Source organism: Hyaena hyaena, unplaced genomic scaffold, assembly GCF_003009895.1.
Source record: "Hyaena hyaena isolate Hyena2069 unplaced genomic scaffold, ASM300989v1 scaffold_22, whole genome shotgun sequence".
Taxonomy (NCBI): domain Eukaryota; kingdom Metazoa; phylum Chordata; class Mammalia; order Carnivora; family Hyaenidae; genus Hyaena; species Hyaena hyaena.
In genome coordinates, this window is record NW_024080654.1 from 6,477,365 (window position 1) to 6,487,905 (window position 10,541).

The 10,541-nt window shown below is 50.8% G+C and overlaps 1 protein-coding gene across 1 annotated transcript in view; it reads left to right on the plus strand.

The window, feature by feature from the left end:
* Nucleotides 1–8,733, plus strand: part of CUL4A (cullin 4A) — a 46,550-nt gene extending 37,817 nt beyond the window's left edge. The window contains exons 17-20 of the mRNA XM_039226639.1: nucleotides 1,177–1,282; nucleotides 1,442–1,614; nucleotides 5,539–5,691; nucleotides 7,157–8,733. Coding sequence (XP_039082570.1) covers nucleotides 1,177–1,282; nucleotides 1,442–1,614; nucleotides 5,539–5,691; nucleotides 7,157–7,252 — 528 coding nt within the window. The 3' untranslated portion in view covers nucleotides 7,253–8,733. The remainder of the gene's footprint in view (nucleotides 1–1,176; nucleotides 1,283–1,441; nucleotides 1,615–5,538; nucleotides 5,692–7,156) is intronic.
* The last annotated feature ends 1,808 nt before the right edge of the window (nucleotides 8,734–10,541 follow it).

Sequence of the window (10,541 nt, forward strand, 5' to 3'; positions counted from 1 at the left end):
TCTGCTCTATTTTTCTGCCAAAGGCTTGCAGTTATAAGCCACTGAAATGCCACTGAATGATCAAGGCTGAAACTTCACAGAACAGCGCCTGCTGCGGACGCTGTGCAGAAGGGGCGTGGCCGCGCGCTCCCGCCTCCAGAGTCACAGCTTTGTTAGGCTAGCGCCGGTTCCAGAAATCGATCTTAATGAGACGTTTTCACAGAGTAGTAAATGAGGCCGCTTGTCGCGGTGCTGTTACGAAGAGGGACACCGCACAAGAGGAAAGTGCAGTGTTCTCATAACAGAAAAGCAGGTCACCAGACAGGGTCTTCAAATTCCTGTTTGAAGCTGTCAATAAGATCACTTGTGTACACTAAGCAGAGTATTTACAAAATTGCTATTTCTCTGGCGGTCACCATGCACTGGGCGCTGTATCCGATAAACCGCCCCATGCGGGGATAGTGTATATAAACTGCACATACTGTCACCTGCCTCTGCAGACCGGTGGGGCTCTGCACCTCCCCACCCCCCCTTCCTCCTCCCACCCGCTCCTTCCTGCCTCCGCCGAGGCTCGTCCCGGGGATGAAGCCTCCTCTCGAGCCCAGCCGCTTTCCTGCACACACCGCTCACCGTGTGCGTGCGTGTGGTGGGCCCTGCCGTGGGGACTTTGGGAGCGGGAGCGGGAGCGGGAGGTGCCATGAGGTCCAAGGCCCAGTTTGCACGTGCTGTGCGTGTCCCAGGCACATGCAGAGGGAGACTGGGCCAAGTTCATGACGATCTGAGTGCTTAGTCGTTCACTCAGTCTTTTAACATTAAAAGGCTGGCGCCAGACCTGCCCACTTCCGTCCGTGGGCTGCCCCCACCCCCACCCCCGGCACTCCCACCACCGTTCAGAGGACACGTGCCGCTCCAAGTGGCGCTCCATGTGCGACTTGAGTAACCCAGTACTCCTCTCGTTCAACACGATTTACTAAAGAACTTCACTGCTTTGAAACATACTTCAAGAGAGAAGTTTTCAAATGTAATATTGAGTCCTTTTATTCTTATATGATCGGTTATTTAATTTCTCGTTTGATAGCTGATTACTAATTTCCCAGCCCCTCACCCCACAGAGTTTGGGAGCAAAAAGAAACCTTTTAAACTTTTCCAAAGATGTTACGGACAGGTTGACTCGCGATACCTCCCGTTTTCTTGAAGGGAAAGAAGGAATTCCAGGTGTCCCTGCTCCAGACGCTGGTGCTCCTCATGTTCAACGAAGGGGATGGGTTCAGCTTCGAAGAAATAAAACTGGCCACAGGGATAGGTGAGAGTTCTCCTGGTGAACGCGTGGTCTCCGCGTGGCCTTGTGGTTAGATGTCAGCCCGCTCTCTGCCCCTCGCACGTGGGAGCGTGGTGTCTCTCACCGGTGTCGCGTGTCGGGCTCATTCCAGTGCGAGCCTGTGCCCGGTTCTCTCCCTCCCAGAGGACGGCGAGCTGCGGAGAACGCTGCAGTCCCTGGCCTGCGGCAAAGCACGGGTGCTGGTCAAGAGCCCCAAGGGGAAGGAGGTGGAGGATGGCGACACGTTCACATTCAACGGGGAGTTCAAGCACAAGTTGTTTCGAATAAAGATCAACCAGATCCAGATGAAAGAGACCGTACGTATAAGCTTCCTCGCTTCACTCGCAGGGTGCTCCCCGGGACTCGGTAGTTTGTACGGTCATTTGCTGAGGCCTGCGGGAGCCCCTTGATGGAGGAGGGGGGTGGGGGTGAGGGTGGCGGCTGTAGAGACCCTGCAGCCTGCGCAGCGAGGACACTCCGTGTCTCGTGCCTGGAGCAGGCCCTGCTCCGCGGCCCCACGTGCTGTCCCCCGGGCCGGCTGGGGGGCAGGGGCCCTGCGTGTAAACGAGAGGCCCCGGGAGGGCTTGGCAGACAAGACGAGGGTGGTGTCACAGCCTCTCCGCCCCCGGCAGCGGGGCCTGGCCAGCCACTCACCCAGAGCGTCCGCGTGGAGCCCGGTCAGAAAAGAAGTTTAGATTCATAAGCAGTGGGCTTGTGATGTGGGCTCAGGTCCTGATCTCACGGTTCACAGGACCGGGCCCACACGGCGCTCTGCGCTGACCTCACGGAGCCTACTTGGGATGCTCTCTCTCCCTTCTCTCTGCCCCTCCCCACTGTGCGCGCTCTCCTTCAAATAAACAAAAATTGTGATAAAATAATACTCCACTTTTCATGTCAACTTGGGAAATGTTTGAAAGTTTGATGATGTCCAGAGTCGGCAAGTATATGGGAAAACTGGCGTTCTTTTTATGTTTTTATTTTATTTTTCAATGTTTATTTTTGAGGAAGAGAGAGCAAGGAGCGGAGGGATGGGGGGGACAGAATCCCAAGTGGGCTCTGAGCTGTCATCATGGCCCCCAATGCAGGGCTCAAACTCACAGACTGAAGTCGTGACCTGAGCTGAAGTTGGCGCTTAATCGACTGAGCCCCCCAGGCATGCTTATGCTTTTATTTATTTTTTTTTTAATTTTTTTTAATGTTTTATTTATTTCTAGGAGAGAGAGAGAGACAGCGTGAGCAGGGGAGGGTCAGAGAGAGAGGGAGTCACAGACTGAAACAGGCTCCAGGCTCTGAGCTGGCAGTCAGCACAGAGCCCGACGCGGGGCTCGAACCCACGAACCGCGAGATCATGACCTAAGCGAAAGTCGGACGCTTAACCGACTAAGCCACCCAGGCGCCCCCGATGCTTTTATTTTTTAAAAGATGCCTTTAGTGAGTAATTTGTTAAAGATTCAAATACATATATTCTTTGACCCAATTTTTTTTTTTTACTATTAGGAATCTCTGTAATAGAGTGATTAAAAGGTGTAAAGGTTTGGAGCTAGATTTCAAAGCGGGACCATCACCTCTTCTTCCCCGCCCGGATGACCTCTCCTGCTGCTTTGATGTGCAGCTTTTTCCTGTGGTGTGGACGAATCTTATTTTTTCTTTAACGAGATCACTGTGCATATGGCATCTGTATGTGTCATCGTGTGACCTGGTCTTACTCATTGTTACGGGTCTTTCCGTGTCAGGGCTTGGATTCTCAAGGGCGCAGAGTAGTTACTCATGTGACTCGGGAGCTTGGCAGCGCCTTTGGGGAAAGGCGTCTAGGTTGTTTCCATCTCTACGGGAAATAAGTACCTATCAGCTTTTTTCTTTAGTATAAAATCTTTGCCCTGTAATTACAGGGTCAAAGAACGTGGACTTTTGTTAGTTTGGCCTCTTTTCCAAACGGCAGCCTGACAGGTTTTCCCGGATTTCAGGGCCCAGTTTCACAAGAGGCCTGGCCCTCCGTCCGCCTCCCTTTCCCCTCCCGCTTCCAGCAGACACTGGATGGCTCGTTGCCATTTTAGCTTGACTTTCTTTGCGCATCTTTATGCCGCTGAGTAACTTGTGCAGGTCATGTCTTTCTGATCCTCGATTCTTCATCTTTTTGTTTTAATACTTATTTTTGAAAGAGACAGCATGTGAGCAGGGGAGGGTCAGAGAGAGGGAGACACAGGATCTGAAACAGCTCCAGGCTCTGAGCTGTCAGCACAGAGCCCGACGCGGGGCTCGAACCCATGAACCGTGAGATCATGACCTGAGCCGAAGTCAGACACTTAACTGAGCCCCCAGGAGTCCCTAACCCAACATTTTTTAAAAAATTACTTATATTTTTCCAGTAATTTTTACATTTAAGTTTTTCTTTGAGCAGTGTGGAAATTTTTTTAGTATCGAAAAGCAATCTACCCTTCTTATTCTAAAACTGAATTGAAAATACCATTCTCTGACCATTTATTTGAATTGTTACCTTTGTTATATATTAAATTCACATATTATGAATCCGTTTTTTAATTCTGTTCTACAAATTGTATTGATCTGTTTTGTATCCAGGACCCAAATTCTTTTAATTAATGTACCTATTCCTATAAATTGATTCTCCCAGTAAGTTTGAGAATAATTTTATTGGTCTTTGTCCTCCAAATAAGAACACTACCATTTCTTGTTCGGAGTGCAGCACATAATCTGTGGTGTTCATCGTGGCCGTGCCAAATCTGAGGCATGTCTGTTTGCACGCACATAAATGTAAACGTCTTCTCTTCGTGGCAGTTTTCTACGAAAAGTCTTGGCATATTTCTTATCAGATGGTTCAACAAATACTCGTTAAGCACCTACTGTGGTCCAGGTCCTCCGTGAAGCGCTGAGAATTCATCCGTGAATAAGAACTTACTCTTATAACTGTTCATTTCACGGAACTTTTCAGCAGACAGGTACCGGATGGTCACACATGCTCTAACGTCTTGCACTTGAGGTGGAAGAGGAAGGCGGAGCCCAGTACTGTGGGCCAGAGACAGCTTTCCCGCCGCAGGCACACTGGGCCAGGGGAGATGGCCCACCCGCAGGTGACACAGAGACTGGTCAGAGCTGTGGAGACTCTGGTGAAGCCCTGACGGTTTTGAGCAAGAAGGGCCAGTATACCCCCAGCGCCTACAAAGGGGCTCTTCTCTGCTGACACACATGCGGGGCGTTGCCAGCAGATGTAGATGACACCGTTCAGCTCCGTGCACCCTTCCGTGTCCACCCCCTTCACGGCATTCTCAGTGCCTTTGATGGTGTCCACTTGATTGTCTTGGATTTGGGATTCGTAGTGCATCTACAGATAATCGCCGTGTGTCGGCTCCTAGTCGCTATCGCTCTTTCATTCTCTTACTGCTCAGCTAGAACCTCCGAAATAGCAGTTTTTTGAAATAATGGTGCTCCCAGGCTTTTTCTTCACTTCCTGATTTTTTTATCTCAAGTGCGGGGAGCAGTAGCCTTTTCGGGACGGCAGACCCTGTGGACGTGCAGTGAAGGTGTGGCTTCTCCCTTTCTGAAGCTGACTCACCTTATGTGCATGTGTAGACCCGCCTCCCCTGGCCTGTAGGCCTCTGTCACCGGGGTCTGCTCTTTGCTTCTGGTCACAGCTTTTCATCATGTTTGGGGGGGCGGTGAGGGTCTTTTTAATTGCTATTTGTGTGTTAAAGTTTGTTTTAGATCAAGGATAGGTTTTCCGTTTCTTTGTGTCTTTGCAGCATCTGTCGAGACGTCACGTAACCCCTGTGACCTCGACACAGCTGTGTGAGCCTCGTCCCACTCCTGGGTTTCCTGATGCTGAGCAAAGCTAACGTTTCTGGAATAGACACGGACAGCTGTTGTGCTTTGTCCTGCTTTCTCTACTGTGCTGCTGCACCTAATCCGGCATTCTATAGAGTTGATAGTGTTTTGTAGCTTTTTTAAGAGGGAACTGCATGGGGCGCCTGGGGGGCTCAGTCAGCTAAGCGTCCGACTTTGGCTCAGGTCCTGATCTCGCAGTTGGTCCTGAGATCAGGCCCTGCGTCAGGGTCTGTGTTGAGCATGGGACCTCCTTAAAGTTCCCCCACCCCTGCCCCCCTGCTCACCTGTTTTCTCTCTCTCTCCCTCTCTCTCTCAAATTGGAAAAAAAAATTCTCTCCTTAAACTCAACACTGTGAAATGACACTGAACCGTATCTTCCCTTTCGCTTGTGTATGTGGCTGCAGGTCGAGGAACAAGCCAGCACCACCGAGAGAGTGTTTCAGGACAGACAGTATCAGATCGACGCTGCTATTGTCAGAATAATGAAGATGAGAAAGACTCTTAGTCATAATCTTCTAGTTTCTGAATTGTATAATCAGCTGAAATTTCCAGTAAAGGTGAGTGTCCCCGAGCGCGTGCAGAAATACCAGAAAAGCATGTTCGGTTCTTAACACCTCAGTCCTTTGTCCTGCATCGAGGGACCATTTGCTGCAGAAGCCCACCTGTGTGTACACCGAATGTCGAAAAAGTGGCAAGTGGAGACAGCAGGGTCTTTATCCACATGTTCTTTGTCACCGTCCCAGGAACAAGGGGTCCCTAAAACTGCCACCTTGTTGGGGGGGGGCGCGCTCCAGCCCCAGGTGCGGTTTCTGGTGGCCTCGCCATTGAGATGACGCCATGGGATTCCGAGGAAGCCCTACGAGCTGCCAGTGCATCCAGCACCGACGGGCTCCAGAGCAGTTTCTATGTCGGTGACACCCCCTCGTTTCTCTGCAGAAGAAAGTCCACCCCGAAACCTGTCTGTGCCTGCCTGCTTCTGGGCCGGAGATCCTGCCCTTGGCCATTCGTGGAGCCCTGACCAGGGAGGGAGCATTGGGAAGAGCTCTTAAGCCAGCTGTCCCTGCCTGGGAGTATGGGACTCGGGGGACCGGGCCCCACAGTGACAGGGCCTGTGGGGTGCAGCTCCCTGGTTCTGTGGGGTCCCGTTCGGCAGGCGAGCAGCCGACCCTCCATCCTCACTGAGAGCGGACCATGCTCCCTGAGCGAGCACCGGGCTGTTGTGTCCTCCCCATGCAGGCGCGGGCGTTCAGCACTGCTGCGTGCACCTTCTTCCCACCTCGAGCTAGAGCGAGCGCCCCTTTTCCCTCTTAGAGATGAGAGGCCCCGCGGTTAAAGGCCTGACTGGTGGGGGGCAGGTGTGGCGGTGCAGCAGCCGGCTCTGCCCCGGCAGAGCCTCTGTGGGTCTCACCCACATCTCGTGAATGCGTGATCCGTCACTCGATAGAAAGTTAGGCCTTTTGACGGGTGTGCCTTTTAAGGGAGAAGCTTGCTCATAAACGTCAACGTAAGTGTGCTTTCTACCACGGTGGAGCGGGAGACGCCCTCGCCGGGCTTGCTTGTCACGGCGTTGGTCATCTGCAGACCTGCAGCCACGCGGCCTCAGCAGCATGCGCAGGAGATGCAGGACGTAGGGAGAGATGTCCTTGCGGAGGGTGGAGGCGCCTGAGACGGAGATTTCCCTTTGCCACAGATGAGAACGTGGTGCCCAATAGGATGTGCCCCGCTTAGGTGTTTGTTCGTGCAGGGGAGGAACGCGTCACGCCCTCCCCATCAGCCTGCCCGGACGGTGAGCTCACATGAAGCGCTCGCACAAGGGATCGAGTTAGGGTCGTCTCTGAAGTTGGGACTTTGATCGTACTCGTTTTATAATTAGGTTATAATCATAAGTACTTTACATACAGATACACGTATTTTCTAGAATCACATGTGTAACTATAATCACATGCTTTGTCGTATGTCATGTTTCCCTGTGTTTGTAAATTTAATGCCACTATAATTGAGGGATTTTGTTTCTCTTTTTAGCCTGGAGATTTGAAAAAGAGAATTGAATCTCTTATAGACAGAGACTATATGGAGAGAGACAAAGACAATCCGAACCAGTACCACTACGTGGCCTGATATGTCGGCCCCCTGTGTTCTCAGCGAAGACTCTAGAATGTATCTTCAGGGTGGTGAAGCATTTCTGTGCTGTTTCCAGGACCTCTGAGATGGGGCCAGCATGGAGACTAATGGATTCGACAGAGGATGATTCTCGGATCACCCTTCACAAAGCCTGAGCGTTGGCCAGCGGCATCTGTGTCTTTCCCTCCATTTCTTCCTCTTACTCTTTTCGGTGTTTAAATTGCTTCAGTTGCTCTGTGCAGAATGACTTTGAGATTGGACAAGGAGATACCGGGTGAAAGAGGCCCCTCGTTGGGCGCGCTCTGGGAGCACGGTGCTGAAAGTGTGCTGTGTGGCGTGTGTGTGTGATCACGGGCGTGCGGTTAAAAAGACTCTCAGTGCAGCGCAGGGGCCGTGGCGCTGGCTGGCGTGCACCAGGCAGGGCTCCTGCCCAACGGGCACGCCAGTCTGCGGCCAGAGCCCCTTGCCGGCGAGCGTCAGGAAGAACGGGTCCGTGTCACCCCGGCTCGCCACTTATGCAGCATCTTTACCGACGTGTTCGTCCCTTTATTTCCCACGCTTGACACTCTGAGGACGGACTGTTAGAGTGAGGCTTCTCCACGGCCCCTCTCAGGGCCGAGACATCACCGGGGGGTTGCTGCTCGCTGCAGTGGCCTCACGAGCATCTTTGTTCTACTTCGCTGAGTTGTTGGTAAATTTTCTGTTTAGGGGTTCAGGGGGGTAGTGTGTGCTCACGCTTCTAAGATCGCGTCTCACGGACCCTGTTCTTCGCACGCGGGTAGCTGCTGCCTGACTTGTTAGCCGCAGTGCCCGCCCGATGGCGTGCTTTACAGCCGTGTGCAGGGAGACACGCTGTCGGCGCTGTGGCCACCGTACACGTGACGGGGGTGACGGGGGACTCGGGTCCTGGTGGTGGGAGCAGGCATTTTGTCAGAAGGTTAAATGGATTTTGTTGGCACCTCGTTTCATGTTGTGTGTGTGCGGGTGAGGTGCGGGCCCGACGGCGTCAGTACCGTGCACTGTAACAGACGCTCTCCTGGTGACATTTCACAGTACTTTATATTTTACATAATAGCATGTTTCGTTTTGATTAAAAGCTACCAAAGGAATTTTGATCATGGTATATAAGTGTTTAAAGCAATATTTTCTGGAATATACCAAGTTTATAGAATTTGATTTTGTGCTAAATTATTAAAAATTTCTCCCTTTTTGAAACATGCTTGTTTAAAATCTGACATCTGGGTTTCCACGTGAAAATCTCGCCCTTCAAGTATCCTCATTATTTCTCATTTGTAAATTTTCATTTGTGAGTTCTATGATTTGTGGTCTATAAAAGACCAAATAGATTTCTACTTATTAAATTTTATGTTCATTATCTCTAGAGATTGTTAATATTGTAATTTAATGTAGACTTACTCTGAATAAAATTAAATTGGCCTTAAAATTACATTAATAAAACTTGTGCTGTGCGAACTACATGTTTCTCCTAACTCTGTAGCGACTTAAATTTTGTGCCCAGTGCAGCAGACAGGGAAACCCAGCAGCGGGGCAGGCGTGGTCACGGTCATCTCTCCGGGAGATGGGCGGGGCCGGCAGCCCGAGCAGACTGTGCGCCCCCCAGTCAGGTAGCAGCGGGTGCCGGGTTGCTGCCGTGAGAGGCCAGCCTGGTGGAGTGAGTGGGACGGGGACGTCGACCAGAGAGAAACCATGACACCGGAAAGGAGAAGTGAGAGGACTGATGGATAAATGACTGCGTGCTCACAAAATCTAGGAGAAGCAACTAAAAAGCTGTGACTACAGAAAGAACGAAGCTTTAACAGAGAACGGGAATCAGCAAGAAAGTCACAGTATAACAGAAGGCCATGTTTCCAGCAAACAGAATGTCCACAGAAAGAGCATTTTCACGTGACTTGAGCACAGAGAAAACCTGAGTGAGGCAGAGGAGTGGCTGTTCTTAGGTTTGTGCAGCGTCTGAACAGGCCACACGCCCCATACTTCAAAGCACAAACGGTGATTCTAAAGCTAAAATAGGGGCACCTGGGTGGCTCAGTTAGTTAAGCGTCCGACTTCGACTCAGGTCATGATCTCACGGTTTGTGGGTTTGAGCCCCGCGTCGGGCTCTGTGCTGACAGCTCGGAGGCTGGAGCCTGTTTCAGATTCTGTGTTCCCCCTCTCTCTGCCCCTCCCCAGCTCACGTTCTGTCTCTCACTCAAAAATAAACATTAAAAAAAATTTTTTTAAGCTAAAATAGAAAAGCAAATAGGCAAATATAGCCAGCACTTATCCTGAAGCTGTCATAATCAGTATAACTGAAATGACACACTACTGGCACAGAGTGGCTTTCTGGAACCACACAGTCCATAAATAAGCCCAACGCACAGGAATGTGGTGTTAGCATTAAGGGCCATGTCGTCAGGGAAAGGGAGGCTTTGGGAAAATTGGAACTACTCCCCTGAGAGAAGCAGAATTGGGTTATCCTCATTCTTGACACAAAAATAAGTTCCAGTGGTCAACGATTTCAGTGTTAAAAAAAAAAAGAAATGGGGGCGCCTGGGTGGCTTAGTCGGTTGAGCGTCCGACTTTCGCTTAGGTCATGATCTCGCGGTTCGTGGGTTCGAGCCCCGCGTCATGCTCTGTGCTGACTGCCAGCTCGGAGCCTGGAGCCTGTTTCAGTCTGTGACTCCCTCTCTCTCTGACCCTCCCCTGCTCACGCTGTCTCTCTCTCTCTCCTAGAAATAAATAAAACATTAAAAAAAAATAAAAAAAAAATAAAAGAAATGAACGGGGCATCTGGGGGCTCAGTTGGTTGAGTGCCGACTTCGGCTCAGGTCATGATCTCACGGTTCGTGAGTTCAAGCCCCGCGTTGGGCTCTGTGCTGACAGCTGGGAGCCAGGATCCTGCTTAAGATTCTGGGTCTCCCTCTCCCTCTGCCCCTCCCCTGCTCATGCTGTGTCTCACTCTCAAAATAAAATAAATAACACTTTAAAAAAATTTTTAATGGAACCCTAACAAAAAAACTGAGATACAATTTTTTTTTATTCTCATTGGACAAAGGCTCTAACTAGGAATCAAGATACATTCATAAGTGATAAATGACATTCTGAAAAGTTTTCATGTTAAAAAGTTTAACTAGGAAACTTCCGGGTAAGAGTACTGATCGTTCAGTGTGCGTGTCGAGAGGGCAGACATGCGCCGGGTGAGCCTGACGGGGGAGATGTGAGCAGACGACGCCCACTGCTGATTCCAGAAGGGGGAAACGCCACAGCTGGAGGCAGGGGAGACTCC